Genomic DNA, 23909 nt, shown 5'->3' with positions numbered 1-23909 from the left:
TGCGTGCGTGTGTGTGTGTATGTGTGTGTGTGTGTTTGCAACCTCTCCAGGCAAGAATACAGGCAATATGCTCCAGGCAATTCTCCAGGCAGTACTCCAGGCAAAATTCTGCAGGCAAGAATACTGGAGTGGACTGCCAAGCCCTCCTCCAGGGCATCTTCCCAACCCAGGGATCAGAGCCCTGTCTCCTGGGTACCCTGCATTGTCGGGCGGGTTCTTTACCGTTAGCGCCACCTGGGAAGGCCCACTCACTCACTGGAAAGGGATCAAATATTTAATGAGGAGAAATTGTGAAAGGCTTAAGAAATGCTAGGCTTACACAGACACTGCCAGGAATGTGGTTTTCTTAAACAGTGTCCTTTGTCTTCGGTGTTTTTGCCCCTGTGAATGTGTCTTGTTTCTTCAATGACTGAAAGATCAAAATGCAGACACCACAGCGTGAAGCAGCAGCAGGATCCGATAGAAATCCTGAATCCACTTCTCAAGGAAACCGCGTTGCAGCGCCGGGTCCCCTGGGTGCCTCTGTGGCCTTTCTCTCCTTTCATCTGCTTCATCACCAGCGAGGGGGCAGCCCAGCCCCCAGTCCGCGGCCCAATCCCGTGCGGAGGTTCAGGCTGTCTCCAAGGGAACCGGGCCCGTCTTCCTGTTGCTCCACCACCCGCTCCGAGTCCCGAGTCCTGTAAGCGCATCTCTCATGTAACAGGAAAAAACGCAAGAGGGGAGCTTTGCCTGCTGATGAGAAGAAATCACTCGGCCTGGCGGGGGCTTCCCATCGGGCTCCCTCCTCCCCCGCTACTGTGGGCGTCAGGGACCCGCGGTGCACGGAGCCCCCCAGACAGCAGGTTCACAGGCCCAGCAGCCGGGAGTGACAGGATGCTACAAACGTGGAGGCGGTGAGAGCAGGTTGCCATGACAACACAGGTGAAGGCCCAGTCGGCACAGGGCCAGCCTGGTTTCTGTCTGCTTGTGGGCAGAGCATCCCTTCTGGTTGGAGGGTCATGCGAGCCTCTCCCAACCCCCCAGCCTCACTGTGACCTGCAGAGGAAAGGAGCTTCACACTGGGGTTGTGTGTGTCCAAATCAGAAACGTGTGATGCCACGGTGCTCGCCCTTAGTATGTGAAATGCAATCTCTTCTCTTCTACCACATTTATAGTATACAGAGTATGTTGCATTATTTTCTCTTCTGTTCCATAAAAAATGATCCACTAAACTGAATGCATGACCCTAGCGGTTGCAGACTTGAGGTTTAGAAAAGTGCCCAGATTAATGGATAAACTTTCAGGCGCTTTCCTAAATGTGGTCAGAGGTTTACTTGCTTCCTTTCCTCTTTGAGGCAGAAAGAAACTGAGGCACAGGTTCACAGACTTTCCTTGTGGGGTCCCAGCTAAGCGGGCAGGGTCTGGGCAGCCAGGTCAGGGTCCTCCCCGATGTCCATGGCCTCCTGGCTCAGGCAGGGAAGGGGTGTCTCCAGTTGCAAAGGAGAAGTTTGTTTTTTAGCCACTTTTAGCTGGGAAAGACTGATGGTAGGAGGAGAAGGCGGCGACAGAGGATGAGACAGTTGGATGGCATCACCAACTCAATGGACATAAGTCTGAGCAAGCTCCGGGAGTTGGTGATGGACAGGGAAGCATGGTGTGCTGCAGTCCATGGGGTCGCAAAGAGTTGGATATGACTGAGCCACTGAACAGCAAACAGCACTGAAATACAGTGGACTTTATGGGGGCTCTAACTGGTATACAAAGGCACTAGAGTATAATTTCTTTCTTTTCTTTAAAAAATGTTTTTCAGGGATAAAAGTCCATATTCTTGGTATTTCCAAATCTCCCAAAGCAATTCATCTGAAGTTTAGAATATTTTCTGGGAAGGTGTCCTCCGATTTGTAACATACATTGTCAACACATTTTCCTCTAGAAATGCATTTCAATTTGTCTTTATTTTTGTTTCAACATTGAGTTTATTCAATTTAAATTTCTCTTTTTAGATTTTATTCTACCTGCTTCTGAGTCATAGTTATTTGACGCCATAGTAAATCAGTAGGGCCCCAGAATCATTAGTATAATTACTTACTGAAAAAATAAGACTCTGTCACGAAGCATGAAAGTATGAGAATTTTCACAGGAGTGTAGTATTTATTTCAAATTGCACAAAGCTGGTTCTGTGCTTGCCTCTCCTTTTTCTAGCGTGCCGTTCTTTTTTTCCCTTCCGTCTTTCCTTGCCTCACTTAATCTCCTTTTCCCTCTCATTTATCCTTGAGTCTGTGTGATTGTCTGTTTTGAAATGTCAGCAATCTTTCTCTTTAGTCATTTACACTCTGGGCCAGTTAAATATCCAGGCCATTCACCTTTCTGTCTGTTCCGTCCTCACCCTCATCACCTTCACAGCAACGGGGTCTAAGCTGCCCAGAGAATGTGGGCTGACTCAGCACAGGCAGGAATCCTGATAAAATATGAGACCACAGCATCATTTATGAAGCTTCCCTCCAAAGTGAAAACATAACAGTTCCTGGAGACTAGCAAGGGCATGCTGGGTTTGGATGTGACAAATGATGGATAATAATGCCATCTTTCTTCAGGAAAACAAGGCTTCCTGAGCGTGTGGGGAGCAGCGGCAGTGGGCGGTGATCTCACTTCTAGGGGTGGGTTGGACAGGGACAGGGACAAGAGAGGCGACCAGCTCCCGGGCCAGCTACTGAGCCACACTGAGCACCATCAGGAAGGTAGCATAGCACCTGCCTAAAACAGAGAAATCTCACCATGAGTCATCGGCATTTAATGCAGAATTAGCAGACCTGCCGTGACAGTGAAAGTCGCTCAGTCATGTCTGACTCTTTGTGACCCCCATGGAGTATACAGTCCATGGAATTCTTCAGGCCAGAATACTGGAGTGGGTAGCCTTTCCTTTCTCCAGGGGATCAACCTAACCCAGGTCTCCTGCATTGCAGGAGGATTCTTTACCAGCTGAGCCACAAGGGAAGCCCAAGAATACTGGAGTAGGTAGCCTTTCCCTTCTCCAGGGGATCATCCCAATAAAGGAGTAGAACTGGGGTCTCCTGCATTGCAGGAGGATTCTTTGCCAACTGAGCCATCCCACGGTGTAATGGTGAGCACTCTGGACCCCGAATCCAGCCGTGAAAGGCCAGCTCATCATAGTCCTTCAGAAGCAGAGACCAAGGAACCCAAGTGCAGACTGCTTGGGTGCAAGAGCCTAGGAGCCGCCTGGAGCCCCTCTGCACGGAGGAGTCAAGTCCCTCCTGCCCCTGTCCTCTTGCACAGACAGCTGCCACCTCCCCACCCTCACCTGGTTTTAAGAGCAGGCTGTGGGACAGAAACTGGATCTGCACCTTGGGGTGACAGCCTGTCCTTCACGGCACCAAGTACCTGGGCTGCACGGTTCCCTCGGGGGGAGCACCATGTCCCCTAGTTTCCCCATGCTGGCAACTGACTTTGTGAATGTTTTGGAAACTGAGACACTGGCATTTGCAGTTGCATAAACTCTCTTTCAAAGGCATAGTTCAATCTGTCAAACTCTCATCAGACAAGAAACTGGATCTTGGAGCTCTGGACTTGTGCTACCATGGAAACCTCCAGAAATTTCAAGTTGTTGGCATCTCATTATCTCAGAATCCGTACCTGATGCTGAACAGAAGAAAAGCAACGTGAGAGCTGAAATACCTGTGGGTTGCGACTTTTAAGAGTCACCAACGTATTTGTGCATGTTATGTAATCACTATTGTTAAAGAAAACCGTATTATTCCAGGAAATTAGCTCCAGCTCCTTAAAATGTACAAATTACACACTCAAATTTTTTCAAAATAGTTACAGAAAAAAAAAGTATTTAATGCTCTGCCACACAGGAATCAGCATAATAGATTATAATGCTTTTGATAGCCATGACGTCAGTAAAGAATATTTTCTGTTGTGAAATACAGTTACTATGAAAACCTGAATGTTAGTTGGTAGGGGACGAAGCAGAAATGTTGAAAAGTTGAAACCTGGTTTGCTAGCAGTGAAATGAAGTTGCCGAAATCCAAGGAACCCGGACCCTGAGGGGCGTGTGAGAGTCTCCAGTTGGGGGGTGGGTGGCATCCGGTCTGCTGTCTGAGTGTGGTCTTACTTCCTGTATAATCCGCGCTGCGGCAACATCAGTGGGTCAGAAAGAGAGCCTCGCCTGCAGGGAAGGGACGGGCAGGTGCCTGGTGGAAACACAGCTCCAGCACCATGGACAGGGGACACGCTCTCCCTAGACATGAAGCTGACCCCGGTCAGGGGGCAGGTCAGGAGCTGCGGCGGGGTGGAGGGTGTGGATGGTGATAAAGGGTTAGAAAGGAAGGTAAGGCTGAAGCCAGGTGCCCAGCGCTCCTTTTCTCAGGCTTCTGCCGGGCACAGGGCTGTCACCGCGGGATGCAACCAGGGAAGAGTCTGACCACACAGTGGCCAGGGCACACGCGCACACACGCACGTGCACACACATGCACACACATCATCGAGGACGGAGACTCGGCAGCATAACCCAGGCTGTGGGGTCCAGAAGGAGACCCTCCTCCGGCACGAGACAGCGGGTCAGGTTGCTCAGAACTGCCCGAGAGCTGCACTGGGGCTGGAGCTGGTCCCCTCTGGGGCAGGTCTTTGTTGACCTTTTGAACTGTGGTTTTCAAAAAAACTATTGAGAGTCTGTTGGACTGCAAGGAGATCCAACCAGTCCGTCCTAAAGGAAATCAGTCTTGAATATTCATTGGAAGGACTGATGCTGAAACTGAAGCTCCAATACTCTGGCCACCTGATGAGAAGAACTGACTCACTGGAAAAGACCCTGATGCTGGGAAAGATTGAGGGCAGGAGGAGAAGGGGACAACAGAGGACGAGATGGTTGCATGGTATCACCAACTCGATGGACGTGAGTTTGAGTAAACTCGAGGAGTTGGTGATGGACAGGGAGGCCTCACGCGCTGCAGTCCATGGGGTCGCAAAGAGTCAGACACGACTGAGCGACCGAACTGAACTGAACTTGATGACCTTTCAGGAATTCCTTGGTTTGGCCAACCTCGCACGAGAAGCTTGAGATCTGCCGCCGTGAAAGTATTTGCAGCACAGAAGGGAGCCAAGGCCACGAGGCGGCACATAGCTGGAAAAGGCTGTTGGGGGGAGCGGGTGTAAAACGAGGGACATGCAGCTCCTCTGTCACCGCCTGAAGCAGCTGGAAGACCTGCTTCCCAAAGGTGCTGGCCACCCGGGCTGCTCTGGCATCTCCTGCACCCCCACTCCTTGGACGGTCACTCTCATATGGAGGGTGTTCTGCCAATTTGCACAGTTGTGCCAGTGCACCCAGGGAGGTACCCAGAGCTCAGTGACAGGCACAGGTGGGGGCTGTTAACCAGGCTGGCAGGTACCGGGTGGTCCTGGCGAGGCCGAGCCTGAGGGCCGTGCCCGGGGCCCGAGTGCTGGAGCTGGGGGGCTCTTCCGCCACAGCCGCCACGCGTGTCCAGCCTTCCGGGTATCTGGGCTCCAAGGGGACAGAGGGGCCACACTGATGGGGCTGCAGTTTCCTTCATTTGTGACCTTAGTATTATTATTATTTTTCCTCAGAATTTGACAGTGTGGGTTTCTCTTTTCTTCAACTAACTGCATTCATAGCACCAACTCTCAGGTCAAAAGTTGACACAGAATATTCTATGGTTTTAAAAATAGTTTTTCCCGCAATGAAACAGGTAACACACCTGAATGTCAGACATGGGTAATACATCAGCTTGCTGTAACAAAGCGGCACAGGGTGGGTGTCTTAAACACCAGAACTTCATTGTCTCATACTGGAGGCCAGAGAGCGTGGTTAAGGCTTGGGGAGGGCTGGTTCCTGCCTTGGCGCTGCCCCAGCCCCCAGCGATGGAGGTGATTCTTGGGCTTCCTGGGCTGTAGGTGCATCTGCCCGAGTCTGTCTTCACCATCACAGCGTTCTCCTTCTCCTGTGTGTGTGTCTGTGGCTGAGTTTCTCCTGTTTATACAGACACTAATCATGTGTGATCTGGGGCCCACCCTGCTCCAGTATGATCTTGTCTCAACTGTGTCTCCAACCACCATCTTTCCAAGTGAAGTCACATTCTAGGCACTGGGCTTAAGACATCAACCCACAGATTTTTAGTAAAGGTGATGCAACCCGCCAGCGTTGCAGTCAGTTGTAGCTGCCACTTTTCCTTCTTAGACTTGAGCCTCTTTTTAGCATAGTGTGTACCCAGAACTCAGATTTCCAAAGGTTAATTCTGTTGTCAGCAGCGGGCTCTGTGAAGGTTGTGAAGATAAAGACATGAATTTCACAGCGCCACGCTCATGCGGACTTTAGTCCTATTTTGAAAAGATCGCCATGTTCTGATGAAACAGCAGGAAGTAACGTTTGGGGTCAACGTGATGGTGGTTTCTTTCTGTCGGCCTCTATGAGCTCATTCGCAACATTGATGCTTGTGAAATAGAGGGTCTGAGCCTATCTGTGCTTTAATCACATGTGACACTTCCTGAAAGTGAAGGTGTCAGCCACTCAGTCGTGTCCGACTCTTTGTGACCCCCGTGGACTGCAGCCCGCCAGGCTCCTCTGCCCATGGGATTCTCCAGGCAAGAATCCTGGAGTGGGGTGCCATGCCCTCCTCCAGGGGATCTTCCTGACCCAGGGATTGAACCCAGGTCTCCTGACAGTTCATATCTGTTCCTGTTTCAAGATTTTCTTCCTCTGAGGCTCTCTTACTTCTGTTACCATAGCAAAGCCCAAAACTTTTTTAGGAAGATGTTTATTGAGACCTCATATACTTTAAATAATAGCTTTAAAAGCATCAAGACTACTTGGATGTGAAAAGAGTTCAACTATTTTATTTCATGGTCGAGTTTAAACACATCTGTTTAAGATGCTCGACGTCCCCGGGTTACTTCAACAGGAAGCTGCTGCTTCTCACCTCTGATGGGGTTAGGATTTTCACGAGGGCGGCCGGGGCTCTCATCAGCTTCCAGATTCTTCTCTCCTCTGAGCCGCGTAACACATGCTGAGCTCCAGGACCACGTACAGGTACCTCCTGTGGGCCGGGCCGCGTTCTCAGGGGAGAGACGCAAGAGGTGAGCAAAACACGAGTCCTCGGCCTCGCGGGCCTCGGTCCTGCCGCAGGGAGAGTCCTCGGCCTCGCGGGCCTCGGTTCTGCCTCAGGGAGAGTCCTCGGCCTCTCGGGCCTCGGTCCTGCTGCAGGGAGACAACGTGGAGCCAGAAGAGTCAGCCGTTGTTGTTTACTCACTCAGTCGTGTCTGACTCTCTGTGACCCCAGGGACTGTAGCCCGCCAGGCTCCTCTGTCCATGGGATTTCCCAGGCAAGAATCCTGCAGTAGATTGCCATTTCCTTCGCCAGGGCATCTTGCCGACCCAGGGACTGAAAGCACGTCTCCTGTACTCCTGAATTGCTGGTGGACTCTTTACTGCTGAAGCACCAGGGAAATCACTTGTCAATACAAGTCAGGTTGAATCACGCACAAGTACATGACATACGTAGAGAGTTTGCCCTGATGTGATGAGCAGAGTGGAGGAAAATGAACCAGGGGTGCAGCCGAGCACCAGGGGCGGGGGAGGCCCAGCAAGAAGTGCGCTGGAGGGGGTGGGACGGGCCCGCGGTGCAGACATGGGCACAGACCTGCCTGGACGGAGCTCCCAGGGCAGCGGTTGCCAGGCTCCTGGGCCTGGGCGTAAGCTGGGGCCCTGGGGCACAGGTCACGTGGGCGGGGAACTTCCATGGCAACAAGCCTCAGGGAGAGGAGGTGACCGAGCCCTGTTCTGGAAGGGCACCCGGGGGGCAGCCTGGGGGCCAGCATGGTGGGAGCAGGCTCCCAAAGCCCCTCTGAAGCAACCAGCCCAGAAGCTCCCGGGTTTGTAAAGCACCCGCTGTTTGCAGCCTTGTGTAGGCAACGCGGGCAAGGGAACAACAAAGTCACTCTGACCAGGACAGGGTCTTGTCCCGTGGGAGGAGGACACACACGTGTTTGCACACCCCCTGCAGGCACACACATGCACACGTGTACACACATCACACGCACACACGCACACACATGCACACATCACACACGTGTGCACACAGACACTTAGACAAGGTCAACATAGCCAACCTGGATGAGCTACAAGACCATTATGTGAGATCTGATAAGGGGTCGCACAACCAGTGATTACATTTCTCACGTTTGTGAAAAGTACAAACATTGGAAGGTGAGGCACAGAGAAGGAAACCACGTTATGTTTTCCACTCTTGACATAAAAGAGCATCCCAGCCACAACAAGCTGTCACCCCACAGTCACTCCAGTGGCTGTAACAAGAAAGGACAGACCGTAACGAGGACGTGGAGGAATCCAAGCCCTGTCGTTACGGTGACAGGGTAAAACTGCGCAGCCACTTTGGAAAGTGGTTTACGGTTCCTTAAAAAGTTCAGCCTCGAATCACTGCATGACCCAGAAATTCCACTTCTAAGCACATACCTAAGATAATAGAAAATTTATGTTCACACAAAAACTTGTACATGATTTTCATAACAGCATTATTCATAAGAGTTAAGCACTGAGAACAACCCTAATGTCCATCAAGTACTAACAGACATCAAAATCTGTCTCTCCATAACCATACCAGTTAGCCGTAAAAGGGAACTACGTTCTTATGTATCTGGTGCAGCACAGATGAAACTTGAAGATATTACGCTAAGTGAAAGGAACCAGATGTCAAAGACTACATGTTGCGTGGTACTATTTGTCTGGAATGATTCTATTTGTGTGAAATATCCAGACTAGAGGTCTGCTGGGGTCCGAATCAGTCTGCCGGGGCTGCCCTAACAAAAGAGCACAGTCGGGGCAGGCGCTTAGACGTTTATTTCCACACAGCTCTACAGGCTGGCTCTGCAAGGTCAGGGTGCGGGCAGGTTTGGTTTCTCCTGAGGCCTCTCTCCTTGGCTTGCAGACACTCGCCCACCCCGCATGTCCTCACGTGGACTTTCTCTGTGTACCTGCACTCCTGGGTCCCTCTGTGTCCGAATCTCCTCTTCTTATACGGGCAGCCATCAGGTTGGGTCGTCTCACTTTAATGATGACCTCGTAAAGCCTCCATCTCCACATACAGTCACACTCTGAGGGGCCGAGGTCAGGACTCCAACATCAGGCACCTCTGTCCCCGGGATTCTCCAGGCGAGAACACTGGTATAGGTTGCCGTGCCCTCCCCCAGGGGATCTTCCTGACCCAGGGATTGAACCCCCATCTCTTACGTCTCCTGCATTGGCAAGCAGGTTCCTTAGCTCCAGAGCCACTTGAAGCTAGCGGGCAGGCTTTTCCTCTGGGGCAATGAAAACGGTCTGACGCTCATTCTGGTGATGGGCGCAGTACACTGAGAGACATTCAAGTGAACTCTTTAAGGCGGTGAGTTTCAGGACCTGTGAATTACATGCCTCAGTTAAAAAACAATCTTCTGCTAACCTCCAAAAGAGGCTAATGCAAGTGCCCAGTGGAAGAAAGACATGAGAAATGAGGACGAAACGTAAGGAAGTGTTTCCTGTAGACGCAGGACCCCCGCGGACTGGTTTCCCAGTGCCTTTGAGTAGCCACCTGCTAAAGACTCCACGCTGTTGCCAGGCTCTGAATTCCAGGAAGGAGAAAATGCTGAGATGTAAAACAAAGGCTCTCGGTGGCTGAATTCCCCGGGCTGAGCCCTGGTGACTCACGCTTCTGCGGGCGGGTCCGGCCCGGAGCGGGCGCTGCTGTGCTGCGAAGACAGTCCCTCTGCAGCGTCCCCCGGCCTGGTCCTCTGAGCGTCTCGCGTCCACAGCTGCCTCGTGCAAAAGCCATCATTCCTGTTCCGCCCGCCCCCTGGGAGCCTGGGCGGGGGCTTTGCGGAGCCCCTTTCTGCTTGACGGAGCCCCGGGCCTTGGGGACGCAGGGCCGCCCACGGCGGCTGACGGCTGTCTCTGCCATCTGCCTGCTCATCCTTCAGCTGTGTGTTTGCACAAACCGAACACCGCAGCCTTCTCGCAGCATTGTAGGGAAGCACGTCTTGTGAAGTGCAGGAAAAAACAGGCTGAAAGGGGCCTTAGGGTAACAGGGATCTTCATCCACAGTTTGGTACGATTCTCCTCAGGTGCGCCTTAACAGGTCACGAATCTTGAAAGATCATGAGAAACGGCTAATGGAAAGAGCCCCTGCAACAGACATTTCATTCTGCTGAAGACAAAGGAAACACAGCTCGTCCTGCTGGAGGAGGCAGTAACTGCTTACGTCACAAGCCGACTCTGTGGCCTTTACTATCTCCCTACGTAACGCCCTCAGTTTCTGTGCGACACGGCCAGGCCGTTCTTGGTGGCAGAAAATATCCCTGTTGTGTGGATGCTAAAAGCCTATATTCTGGCAAAAGTAACACTTTTAAGAGTGTGAATTTGCAGTTTCTAACAAACCTTTCAGAAAAAGGTCATTTTACTGAGCGCGTGTGAGAAATTCACGCAGCTCGTGGTCACCCACAGTCACAAAAGAGAACATGAGCTGAAATCAGCCAATAATGTGGAAAATCCAAGGACCTCGCCTCTTCTGAACTCTTTCCCTGCCGGAGTCAAGATTGGCTCCAGGTAGGGGTGGCGGCTCCTTGGTCCCTGGCGCCCTCTGCAGGAGGAAAGGGGAAGTGACGAGGGTCAGCAGGACGTCTGGATGGCGCCAGCGAGCAGGCGTGCTGACAAAATGAGCTGTGAGTGCAGCTGTGGCCTGGGTAGCATCTGCGTGCGTGATTTAAGGCTCGAGCAATTTCAGGTTGAGAAGCCTTCAACCAGAGAAGACATACAACACTTTCATAGGAAGACTTACCGACATAAAGAGACCAGTTCTCCCTGATTTTCAAAATATTTGTTGTTTGGTTGCTAATGGACTGCGGCACACCAGGCTCCTCTGTCCTCCACTATCTCCTGGAGCTTGCTCAAATTGACGTCCATTGACTCAGCAGTGCCATCCAACCATCTCATCCTCTGCCGTCCCCTTCTCCTCCTGCCTTCAATCTTCCCCAGCATCAGGGTCTTTTCCAATGAGTCAGTTCTTCGCATCAGGTGGCCAAAGGGTTGGAGCTTCAGCTTCAGTCCTTCCAATGAATATTCAGGGTTTATTTCCTGTAGGATGGACTGGTTTGATCTCCTTGCTGTCCAAGGGACTCTTAAAGAGTCTTGTCAAGCACTGCAATTCAAAATCATCTATTCTTTGGCATTCAGCCTTCTTTATGGTCCAACTTTCACATCCATACATGACTACTGGAAAAACAACAGCTCTGACTATATGGACCTTTGTCAGCAAAGAGATGTCTCTGCTTTTTAATATGCTGTCTAGGTTTGTCATACGTTTCCTTCCAAGGCACAAGTGTCTTTTAATTTCATGGCTGCAGTCACCATCTGCACTGATTTTGGAGCCCAGGAAAATGAAATTTTTCACTGCTTCCACTTTTTCCCCTTCTATTTGCAATGAGAAGATTGGACTGGATACTATGATATTAGTTTTTTGAATGTCAAGTTTTAAGCCAGCTTTTTCACTCTCCTCTTTCACTTTCATAAAGAGGCTCTTCAGTTCCTCTTCACTTTCTGCCATAAATGCGGTGTCATCTGCAAACTATAGGTTGTTATTTCTCCTAGAATCTTGATTTTGGCTGTGATTCATCCAGTCCAGCATTTCTCATGACGTACTCTGCATATAAGTTAAATAAGCAGGGTGACAATATACAGCCTTGACGTACTCCTTTCCCAATTTGGAACCAGTCTGTTGTTCCACGTCCAGTTCTAATTCTTACTTCCTGACCTGCATACAGATTTCTCAAAAGGCAGGTCAGGTGGTCTGGTATTCCCATCTCTTGAAGAATTTCCCACAGTTTGTTGTGATTCAAACAGTCAAAGGCTTTGGCGTAGTCAATGAAGCAGTTCAGTTCAGTTAAATTGCTCAGTCGTGTCCAACTTTGCGATCATATTGAGTGAAGCAGAAGTAGATTCTTTTCTGGAACTCTCTTGCTTTTTCTATGAGCCAACAAATGTTGGCAATTTGATCTCTGGTTCCTTCCTCTGCCTTTTCCAAATCTATCTTGAACATCTGGAATTTCATGGTTCACGTACTGTTGAAGCCTGGCTTGAAGGATTTTGAGCATTACTTTGCTAGCATGTGAGATGAGTGCAATTGTGCGGTAGTTTGAACATTTTTGGCCTTTCTTTGGGATTGAAATAAAATCTGACCTTTTTCAATTCTGTGGCCACTGCTGTGTTTTCCCAATTTGCTGGCATATTGAATGTAGCACTTTAACAGCACCATCTTTTAGGATTTGAAATAGCTCAACTGGAATTCCGTCACCTCCACTAGCTTTGTTCGTAGTGATGCTTCCTAAGGCCCATTTGACTTCGCATTTCAGGATGTCTGGCTCTATGTGAGTGATCACACCATTGTGGTTTCTGGATCATGAAGTTCTTTTTTGTATAGTTCTGTGTATTCTTGCCACCTTTTCTTAATATCTTCTGCTTCTGTTAGGTCCATACCATTTCTGTCCTTTATTGAGCCCAACTTTGCATGAAATGTTCCCTTGGTATCTCTAATTTTCTTGAAGAGATCTCTAGTCTTTCCCATTGTATTGTTTCCAAATAAAGGCTATCAATTTTCTCCCTGGAGATAGATAAATTGATTATAAAAGTTTACATGAAAAATAAGTAGAATTTATAAGAATCAATAAGAAATGATAAGAATCAATAAGAAAATCTTGACAAAGAAGAATTTAGGTGGGGGAAGGGGCTAGCCCTTCTAGGCATTACAACACGTGATAAAGTGTCTATAATTACAGCAAGGTAGTATTAGCACATCACTGGAACAGAACAGAAAATCAAGGAGTCAACCCAAGAGCAGATGGAAATTTAGGGTGATAAGTGCATCCTCTTAGACCTTACTGGGAGAAACAATGGGCTTTTTACTGAATGACGTGGAGAATCGTGGACCGCCTCTGGGATTAGATCCATACCCTGTGCGGTCCCTAGGCTCATCCCAGAGCTTCAGAGATCTGTGAGCCAAACGCGAAACCACGGTGTCTGAAGAGGGGGTCGGTGGTGTGCCACGCTACCCTGGACCTCCACATGTGAGGTGCTAACTTCTGGGGCTGTTCCTACCGAGGAACCCACATGCTGTTCCCACCGCCACGAGCTGTGGGCCTGGGCGTCCATCACAGGAGCCACCTGCGTGGACTCTGCACGTGTCCATTTGCTGGGGCCCAGGCTGTGGGTCCACACGGCGGTCCACGGCACTGGGTGTCCAGCATCCTAACTCTTCAGAGAGGAAGGGCCTTCACTGAGGTGAACTTCCTCAGAGGCGAGAGGATTAAACAGGACGTATATGCTGAGAACTACAATTCTAAAAGACACCTGCACCCCGGTGTTCATCACAGCACTATTTACGATAGCCAGGACACGGAAGCAACTTAGAAGTCCATCAACAAATGAATGGATAAAGAAGCTGTGGCACATATATACAACGGAATATTACTCAACCGTAAAAAGAACGAATTTGAGTTAGTTCTAGTGAGGTGGATGAATCTAGAGCCTATTATACAGAGTGAAGTAAGTCAGAAAGAGAGAGTATATTAATGCATATGCATGGAATTAAAAGACGCTTGCTCCTTGGAAGAAAAGCTATGACCAACCTGGACAGCATATTAAAAAGCAGACACCTTACCTTGCCAACAAAGGTCCATCTAGTCAAGGCTATGGTTTTTCTAGTAGTCATGTATGGATGTGAGACGGCCCTGCTCTTCCGGGCGGGAGCGCTCCGGAGCGCGGTGGACGCCAGCCCACCGACCTCAGGAAACCTGTCTCCGTGTTGGAAAGGGAGTGTCTCCCCCGGTCCTGCCTCCTGCTTGCCCTGAGCAGCGTCCTGCCTCCTGCTTGCCCTGAGCAGCGGGTGATGGGGCCGCCCGTCCCCCACTGCTTTCCTCCCGCCTGCTCCCCGGGCCCAAATGTGTCCTTTTTCCAGGTTAGGTCAGGGAGATACCTGTGATTCTCAAAGAGGACCCTAAGTTACTCCTGGCAGTAGGTTATGTCCTGCATTATATCCTTCTTTTTTGGACTACTCGATTATCAAATAGCAAGACTGATGTTTCTGCCTGCTTATGGGTACCAGCCCTGTTTCTTTGTACTTAAAGCTTGTCCTGTAGAACTTTTCTGAACTGAAGAATCATCTACGGTGTAAACTAAAAGGATAAGGACGAATTTCATTTTTTTAAAAAATCATAAAGTAATCAACTTTAGTTCTTAGTTCAGTTGCTCAGTCGTGTCCGACTCTTTGTGACCCCATGAATCACAGCACGCCAGGCATCCCTGTCCATCACCAACTCCCGGAGTTCATCCAGACTCACGGCCATCGAGTCAGTGATGCCATCCAGACATCTCATGCTCTGTCGTCCCCTTCTCCTCCTGCCCCAAATCTCTCCCAGCATCAGTCTTTTCCAATGAGTCAACTCTTCACATGAGGTGGCCAAAGTACTGGAGTTTCAGCTTTAGCATCATTCCTTCCAAAGAAATCCCAGGGTTGATCTCCTTCAGAATGGACTGGTTGGATCTCCTTGCAGTCCAAGGGACTCTCAAGAGTCTTCTCCAACACCACAGTTCAAAAGCATCAATTCTTCAGCGCTCAGCTTTCTTCACAGTCCAACTCTCACATCCATACATGACCACTGGAAAAACCATACCCTTGACTAAACGGACCTTTGTTGGCAAAGTAATGTCTCTGCTTTTTAATATGCTGTCCAGGTTGGTCATAACTTTCCTTCCAAGGAGTAAGCGTCTTTTAATTTCATGGCTGCAGTCACCATCAGCAGTGATTTTGGAGCCCAGAAAAATAAAGTCTGACCCTGTTTACACTGTTTCCCCATCTATTTCCCATGAAGTGATGAGACCGGACGCCATGATCTTAGTTTTCTGAATGTTGAGCTTTAAGCCAACTTTTTCACTTTCCACTTTCCCTTTCATCAAGAGGCTTTTTAGTTCCTCTTCACTTTCTGCCATAAGGGTGGTGTCATCTGCATAGCTGAGGTTATTGATATTTCTCCCGGCAATCTTGATTCCAGCTTGTGTTTCTTCCAGTCCAGTGTTTCTCATGATGTACTCTGCATACAAGTTAAATAAGCAGGGTGACAATATGCAGCCTTGACATACTCCTTTTCCTATTTGGAACCAGTCCGTTGTTCAATGTCCAGTTCTAACTGTTGCTTCCTGACCTGCATACAGATTTCTCAAGAGGCAGGTCAGGTGGTCTGGTATTCCCATCTCTTTCAGAATTTTCCACAGTTGATTGTGATCCACACAGTCAAAGGCTTTGGCATAGTCAATAAAGCAGAAATAGATGTTTTTCTGGAACTCTCTTGCTTTTTCCATGATCCAGTGGATGTTGGCAATTTGATCTCTGGTTCCTCTGCCTTTTCTAAAACCAGCTTGAATATCAGGAAGTTCACGGTTCACGTATTGCTGAAGCGTGTTGTGGAGAATTTTGAGCATTACTTTACTAGCATGTGAGATGAGTGCAATTGTGCGGTAGTTTGAGCATTCTTTGGCATTGCCTTTCTTTGGGATTGGAATGAAAACTGACCTTTTCCAGTCCCATGGCCACTGCTGAGTTTTCCAAATTTGTTGGCATACAGAGTGAAGCACTTTCACAGCATCATCTTTCAGGATTTGAAATAGCTCAAACGGAATTCCATCACCTCCACTAGCTTTGTTCGTAGTGATGCTTTCTAAGGCCCACTTGACTTCACATTCCAGGGTGTCTGGCTCTGGGTGAGTGATCACACCATCGTGATTACCTGGGTCGTGAGGATCTTTACTGATGTGTAATTTGCACACAGCAAACGTCCACCCGTCTCAAGTATGCTCGTGGATGTGGATGACTGTTGATGAATGTGAGACTCTGTGAGCCTTCACCCCAACTCTCTCCCCGGTGAGTCCCCGGTGCTGTGGGCCTTGTTTGAATGATCAGTTCCTTATTCTGTATCGGGATGTTTCTTTCAGTACGACCTTGAGCTGCACAAGGACAAGCGCAGACCAAGGGATGCTCTCTGGATGAAGATGCTCCAAGAGAAAATGAATACGCAGCAGAGGCAGAGGAAGACCCCCAGCCTCGGCTCTCAGCGGGACCTGGAGAGCCAGCGGAGAGAGGTACCTGTGGTCTGTCGCGTTTGCAGGACGGACCCACGTGCTGCCATTATTGAGCTTGGGGACTCGCCCTTCAGGCCTCAGGTTCGCAGCAGGTGCCTGGTCTTACTTCACCTCCTCTCGATCACACGCAAGCCCTTCCCGTCACGTCTTATCCAGACCATTTCCCAGGGGAGAGCTGGGCTGGAAGAGGTCAGGGAGCTGCCCCCAGGTGCAGCTGGGCAGTGGCAGAGCCGGGGTGTGCCCCAGGCCTCTGGCTACTCCTCACTGCCCTCGGCAAGATGTGCTCTCACCAGCTTTCCCCCCACCCACGACCCTTGCTGCCCGTTCCCCCACAGTCCGGGCCCACAGTCCAGGCCAGTTTTGAGCAGAGCTTGCCCAGGACTGGCTCCTTCCTATCTCTATCTCTGAATTCCTCCTCTGAGTTGCCGTCTCAAGCCTCTCCAGAGAGGCTGCCCGAACATCTCAGACACGTTTCATATGCCTTCCCGACTCCAAGTTTCTTCCCAGTCGACGGCCTGCCTGACTGCAGGGGTCCTGGTCCTTCCCACCATCCCACCCTGTTCAGGAAGACTTCATCTGCTCTCAGCAGCTCCCAAACAACCTTCTCCCACACCCTTTATAATAATCCAACACAGTTCCTTTTTATTTTTTAGTCAGTTCAGTTCAGATGCTCAGTCCTGTCTGACTCTCTGCAACCCCATGGACTACAGCACGCCAGGCCTCCCTGTCCTTCACTGTCTTCCAGAGCCTGCTCAAATTCATGTCCATTAAGTCGGTGATGCCATCCAACCATCTCATCCTCTGTCATCCCCTTCTCCTCCCACCTTCAATCTTTCCCAGCATCAGGGTCTTTTCCAATGAGTCAGTTCATTGCATCACGTGGCCAAAGTATTGGAGTTTCAGCTTTGGCATCAGTCCTTCCAAAGAACAGCCAGGACTGATTTCCTTTAGGATGGACTGGTTGGATCTCCTTGTAGTCCAAGGGACTCTCAAGAGTCTTCTCCAACACCACAGTTCAAAAGCATCAATTCTTCTGCGCTCAGCTTTATGGTCCAACTCTCACATCCATACATGACTACTGGAAAAACTGTAGTCTTGACTAGATGGACTTTTGTTGGCAAAGTAATGTCTCTGCTTTTTAACACGCTGTCTAGGTTGGTCATAGCTTTTCTTCCAAAGAGCAAACGTCTTTTAATTTCATGGCTGCAGTCACCATCTGCAGTGATTTTGGAGCCCAAGAAAATAAAGTCTGTCACTGTTTCCATTGTTTCCCCATCTATTTGCCATGAAGCAATCGGATCGAATGCCATGATCTTGGTTTTTTGAATGTTGAGTTGTAAGCCAGCTTTTTCACTCTCCTCTTTCACCTTCATCAAGAGGCTCTTTAGTTCCTCTTCACTGTCTGCCGTAAGGGTGGTGTCACCGGCGTATCTGAGGTGGTTGGTATTTCTCCTGGCATCTTGAGCTGCACCAGGTCCTACTTGCAGCACACGGGGGCTTCTATCTTCACTGCAGCGGGAGCCATGTTTCAGTTGCAGCATGGGAGCCCTCGGCTGTGTCACGTGGGATCTAGTTCCCTGACCAGGGATCGAACCTGGGCCCCCTCCATTGGGAGTGCAGAGTGTTAGCCACTGGACCACCAGGGAAGTCCCTCACAAAGCTGCTTCTGAAGTTTGCTGGCTTCGTGCCTCAGGCTGATCACCAGAGCCCCCAAGCCCTGAGTTCCAGGATCTGGGACCTTCCCTGAAGTACGTGGTCAGTGCAGCTTGTGCCTCCAAAACATTTACTTTGTGCCAATGAGAGACAAATAATAAAAAAAAAAACTAAAAAAGATTAAAGAAAAATAGATTTGATGGTAAGATGGGAGAGGATACAGGCTGTGAAAAAAATGGAGGGCAGGTTAAAGGATATCTGGGGTGCTGGGGAGGGCGGCCTGCGGGCCTCTGGGTGCGACCACCCTGGAGAAGAGCAGGTGCCAAGGCCCTGGGGTGTGTGTGGTGAGCACAGTGAGGACCCCTGGGTGCTGGGAGAGTGGGGACGCGGGGGGCTCAGGGGCGGGGCGGGGGTTCCGAGCCTATGAGCCAGAAGAGAGCGGGATGTGGGGGACAGGGGCACGGGGGTCCCGCGCCTACGGGCCAGAAGAGAGCGGGGACACGGGGAGGGGCAGGGACGCGGCGGGCAGGGGCAGGGCTGGGGTCCCGGGCCTACGGGCCAGAAGGACCGTGGCTTTTACTTGGGGTCCGAGGAGGCGCCACCACAGGGTTTTAGCAGAGAGTGGCCTCGACCGAGAGCAAGCTCACAGGTGGTTCTCAAACTTTGGAATCCAGCTAATGCTGCCACATGTCTGCCGCTTGCTGTTAGGGCGTCCTCAGGGGTGTCTGTGTTGCGGTTCCCTGGAACGCAGCACACCGAGGGCTGGAGTGTGTCTGGAACGCCCTCAGCTCCTAACACAAGGTGGTGTTTTTACATTTTGCTCACACCACTCAGCCTGCGGGATCTTAGTTCCCCAAGCTGGGGCTGAACCCAGTGGAAAGTGTGGAGTCCTCACCACTGGACCCCACGCAGGTCCCTGGGGCACCTTTGTGAGGCTGTGGAGACACCACATCTTTTGGGGGTCCAGGGGGCGCCCCAGGCCACACAGCTCCCATTTATAAACGGTCCGGGCCGGTGGGTGCTGGGACCCAGACCCAGGCTCCGGCAGGCCTCGGAGGAGGAAGAGGACCCACAGAGGAGCAGTGCGCCCTCAGTGAGGGGGGACTCGGGTCCCCTCGGAAAAGGTGCTGAAGGCCTCCCGCAGGGACGGGAAACAGGGCCTGGGAGCACGTGAGTAGTCAGGGTGGGCCGTCCTGGTGGGGGGCCTAGGCCAGGAGAAACGGTGTCCTAAGAAAAGGGGACCCTGGACACGGGTGTGGGGGGTGGGAAGGTGCTGTGAGCTCAGGGCAGAGACTGGGACGCGCCTCCCGCGGCCCCCAAGACGGCCGCGGCCCCCAAGACGGCCGCAGCCCCGAGGGCCGGGTGGATCCCCCTCAGTGAATCCCCCTCGGCCCTGGGGTCAGACTTCCGGGGTCCACACCGGCCAGAGGAGCCGCGTCCCTGGTTCTCCGCCACGTCTGTGCCGCCCCGGTGCAGGCTCTCTCTAGCCGACGTGGGCGGCCTCCTCGGGGGTCTGTGTGCGTTTGCTGGGGAATCACACAAAACCTCGGACCCCCGCCCCGGCAACCTCGTACATAAACGGCCCAGCTCTGCACCGTATGCGGAACGCTGTCCCCGGGGTCTCCTCCCCCTGGCCCCCGGCCCGCCCCGTCCCTGCACAATGGGGGCCCCTCCTGCCCGGCCTCCATCCACCTGGCGTCACCGCGGTCCCGTCGCTGCCCCATGGCCACGCTCAGCCTGGCCCGGGCACTGTCCGCCCCGTCAGGTCCACTCGGTGCCCCTGGAGCGCCCGGAGGGCCGTGGTCTAGTACCTTCGCCCAGACGGAGCCCATTCCGCGCTCACCCCGCCCCCGGTGCCCTCGCCCCCCTCGCTGTGCCTGCCCCCCGCCCCCCCCTGCACCCTGAGTTGCGCAGATCATCGCCCAGTCTATCTCCCCGATGGTTCCATGGGAGGGAAGCCTTTATCTGTGTGCTTCGTCTTGATCCCCAGTGTCTCCCAAAAGCCCCGAACAGTGTCTGCCGCGGAGGGGGCATTTAAGCCGTGTCTTCAGAGGAATTGAGCAACTGCACGACTAGAAAGCACTTAGTGTTTGAGGGCTTCCCTGGTGGCACAGACCTAAAGCATCTGCCTACAATGCTGGAGACCCAGGTTCGATCCCTGGGTTGGGAAGATCCCCTGGAGGAGGAAATGGCAACCCACTCCAGTACTCTTGCCTGGAAAATCCCATGGATGGAGGAGCCTGGTAGGCTACAGTAAAGAGTCAGACATGACTGAGCGACTTCACTTTTCACTTTCAGTGTTTCTCTGAAATGTGCTTATAGCTGATGGGACAGCATTGGCTGAGGTTGAACGACTTCTCTGTATCTACCAGTAAGCAGTCTGTGCAAAGACAAAGGCTGGACCTGGAAATTGTGGGCTTCCTCCACCTCTGGCCCCTGCCCTACCCCCACCTCGGCCCAGAGGCTTCACCCTGTGGAGCTTTCTAGGCGTCCCTCTGGCCCCTGCAAGGAGCTCCAACCAGTCCATCCCAAAGGAGGTCCTGGATATTCATTGGAAGGACTGATGCTGAAGCGGAAACTCCAATGCATTGGAAAAGATCCTGATGCTGGGAAAGATTGAGGGCAGGAGGAGAAGGGGACGACAGAGGATGAGATGGCTGGATGGCATCACTGACTCAATGGATATGAGTTTGAGTCAACTCCAGGAGTCGGTGATGGACAGGGAGGCCTGGCGTGTTGTGGTTCATGGGATCGCAAAGAGTTGGACACGACTGAGCGACTGAACTGAACAGAACGGACTGAACTGGCCCCTGCTTGCAAGAGCATAAGAATGTCCTCATCCCCTCATCCCACTGCAGAGGAAGCTCCATGCTGCATCCCCCTTTCACCCGAGAATCAAATGGATGCTGAGAGCAGTGAGTCTCCGAGCCTGGGCCTGGGGGTGGAGGGGTGGGGGAGCAACACCCTGGGGAAGCAGAGCCCCAAGGCCCCCCAGACCTGCTGAGTCAGCGCCTGGAGGGGCGCTTGAGGTGGGGCGCTGGGGGCCACACACTGTGGGCCGAAGCTCCAGGTGACTCTGGGGGGTCCTCGCTGCCCGTGAGCAGAGCTGAGTAAACAGTAGCACCTGAGGACTTTGAAGAGGATGCTCACAGCTCCAGAGAGGGCCTTGAAGTGGAGACTGAAAAAGCGCTTTGCTCTCCGCCCAACTGGAGGTCAGACCCGGATCCATTCCCAAGCACCGGGGTCCCCCACCTCCCCCAACACCGCCACCCACCCACCCCCCCCAACACCGCCACCCACCCACCCCCCGCCCCCCACCGCGACGGGGCACCTTGATGGGATTAAAAAAATACACCCAAGCCCTTTCTGTTGACAATACTTTGTGCCAAATACCACTGTCCTCGCGGGAGGCTCATTTGCATTCTATTAATATGTGCATAAAATGTTGTCTGGTCTGAGCCCAAATACACAGACTGGGGAATCAAAGGGAACCTCTTCCCACCTTTTGCCGGCTTCCTCCCGAACAGTTATTTGTTCTAAAACAACTTCCTCAGCGAATTTCCTTTCTAAAGGAAACTCCTCTCCATTTTAAAGGAAAATTACCCCTTATTCCCCGCTCCTTAACCGATTTCTGACAGGGGGCCCTAATGAGGGTGGGAGATTGCAGCTGGCATTTTTCCTGCCCTCCTTTTTAAAGCTGTGGGTGAGGCTCTTGAGAAAATATTCCGAGGAAATTTAGTGACTACAAAGGACTTGCCTTCTGTGTGGAATTTATACGAACACCTAACTAATGCTTTTATTTTGGGGCGGGGCAAACAATTACTGAGGTGCCATAGACTTTGAACCAGGTCCTATGAGGGAATTATAAAAAGAGATCTAGTTTATAGACATTAAAGAATAGGTTTCCTGCTCAAAATAGCATGCCGTCGCTAAAGTAGATTAAAAATGGTACAGAGAGTAAAAATAGGGGAAAAAACCAGTTTTTAATGAAACGTTTAAAAATATTTAATAATGTTCAGCAAATACTCTTGGTAAATTTTGCATGCTTCGAAGAAGTTAAAATAGGCTTTTTGGGGGGACAAAAACTTTCTGTCTCTGAGACTGAATTCATTGAAGATCTTAAGGGCTTTAGTGGACTTATTTAGTTATCTCATTTTTCTTATAACCAAGGATGTGAAACTCTTGAAGTTTGAACAGTTGCAGAGTTAAATGGAGCTTGGAAATCCTCTGGTCCACTTTCCTGGTGGGAGAGACCCTGAGGGGCCAGGGCAGCCTCCCTCCCCAGGCTCTGTCCTGGCTCGGTGTCTGTCTGATCCAGATGCTTCAGAAGTCTTTCTGTTTCTGCTACTATATTTAACCAATTTTAATCAACTCTTCTGGTTTCCCTGTGGCTCAGCTGGTAAAGAATCTGCCTGCAATTCGGGAGACCTGGGTTCGATCCCTGGGTTGGGAAGATCCCCTGGAGAAGGGAACGGCTCCCCACTCCGGTACTCTGGCCTGGAGAATTCCATGGACTGTAGAGTCCATGAGCTCACAAAGAGTCACGAGTGAGCCAGTTTCACTTTCACTTTTCGGGTTAGAAGTGAATGCAGTGTACATTATTTACCTGCAGTTCACCATGATTTGAGAGACATGGTGCTGCCCAGCTTGGCATCAGTTGCACGAAGGCTCAACCCCATGAAAGTGCCTGCACTTATTCATAAAACAGGCCCTTGGACCCTGGAAGTCTGTGTTAGCTGGACTCTGGAGCGCAGATCTGAATGGCAGCGCTCCGAGTTCTAGGCTTTTGGTCCTGCTTCCCTGCTTTGTAAGTGGGACGTGTGGGGGCAGGCCTGGAGGGGGGACTGGATGGTGTCTGGGCTCACTCGCCCCGCTTTCAGACGCTGTCTTCTCGTGAGTTACGACCTGGTAGCACAATTTTCCTTAGGTCATATCATGCTTCCCCGGTTTTCATGGACTTTCCTCAGGCCCAGGAACTAAGAACTTCAGTCTCTGAAGGCCAAAAAGTCTGCTCTAAGACAGGTTTTTATAACTGACCTTTGAGAGATTGGACAGATTTTATACAGTTCTGTTTGTAAGAAACATGGAGTGAGTTTCCAACTTAGAAAACGACTCCCCATGGCCTCGTGTGTGTATTTAAGATGTGATTTCTATCTTACCTCAAATGTCCATCCTGTGGCTCTTTGGCACAAGGACTCACATCTGCAACACAAAGCTAATTGAGAGGGATGCGGTATCCTGTGGCCTTCCCAGGCGGCTCAGCTGGTAAAGAACCTGCCTGCAATGCAGGAGATGGAAGAGACGGGGGTTCGATCCCGACTAAGGGTTGAACCTGCTCGCCCTGTATTGGAAGACAAAGCCTGAAGCGCCGGACCGCCAGGGAAGTCCCCTAACTGGCTAAACCCGAACTTACTTTTACTTTTCCACGGCTTCCATCTTCCCCTTCATTGGAAGGGTCTAGACTCCCACATTCAACTGAATTAATAGATACTGACGTCAGGCAGGCTGTTGCAGTAGAATCAGCAGGAACCAGGCTGCACCTAACCATCCGACCTCCCCACCCTCCCCCAGCACCCTGACCTGTAGATTCTCTTACCGTGTTTCAAGAGGTGTCTGCAGGGAAGGGTTTCCTGGGCGCCACCAGCTTCGCCGGGGAAATTCAGTGCCCATTTTTTTCTTTTCATGTAGCTGCGAGCACAGGTGCCTCTAGTTTGCCATGAGCACAGCGTCTGGCGTGGCATTTGCTGTGGAGTACGTCCTAAAGGAAAGAGCTGGACAAATGCAGGGCAAGACATCTTAGGGCGAGCTGGCCATAGGCGCCAGCCCACCGGTCACTCCACACACGATGTGGTGTGGCGAGGGCTTTGAAGCCCCATTTACCCTACGTGGGGTAGAAAATCCTATTTAATTGTTCAAACGAACGTACTCATGATTTTTGGGCTTCCCTGATGGCTTAGTAAAGTATCTGTCTGCAATGCAGGAGACACAGGAGATGTGAGTTCTATCCCTAGGTTAGGAAGAACCTCTGGAAAAAGAAATGGCAACCCACTCCAGTAGTCTTGCCTGGGAA

At 51.2% G+C, this 23909-nt stretch overlaps 1 protein-coding gene across 1 annotated transcript in view; it reads left to right on the top strand.

Moving 5' to 3' along the window:
* Nucleotides 1-23909, top strand: part of LOC109563682 (uncharacterized) — a 100257-nt gene that overhangs the window by 5152 nt on the left and 71196 nt on the right. Inside the window, exon 5 of the mRNA XM_070795647.1 lies at nt 16040-16186. Coding sequence (XP_070651748.1) covers nt 16040-16186 — 147 coding nt within the window. The remainder of the gene's footprint in view (nt 1-16039; nt 16187-23909) is intronic.

This window comes from Bos indicus, chromosome 9 (genome assembly GCF_029378745.1).
Source record: "Bos indicus isolate NIAB-ARS_2022 breed Sahiwal x Tharparkar chromosome 9, NIAB-ARS_B.indTharparkar_mat_pri_1.0, whole genome shotgun sequence".
NCBI classification, from domain to species: domain Eukaryota; kingdom Metazoa; phylum Chordata; class Mammalia; order Artiodactyla; family Bovidae; genus Bos; species Bos indicus.
Note: the sequence above shows the minus strand (reverse complement) of the source record. Positions and strands in the feature narration are given on the sequence as shown.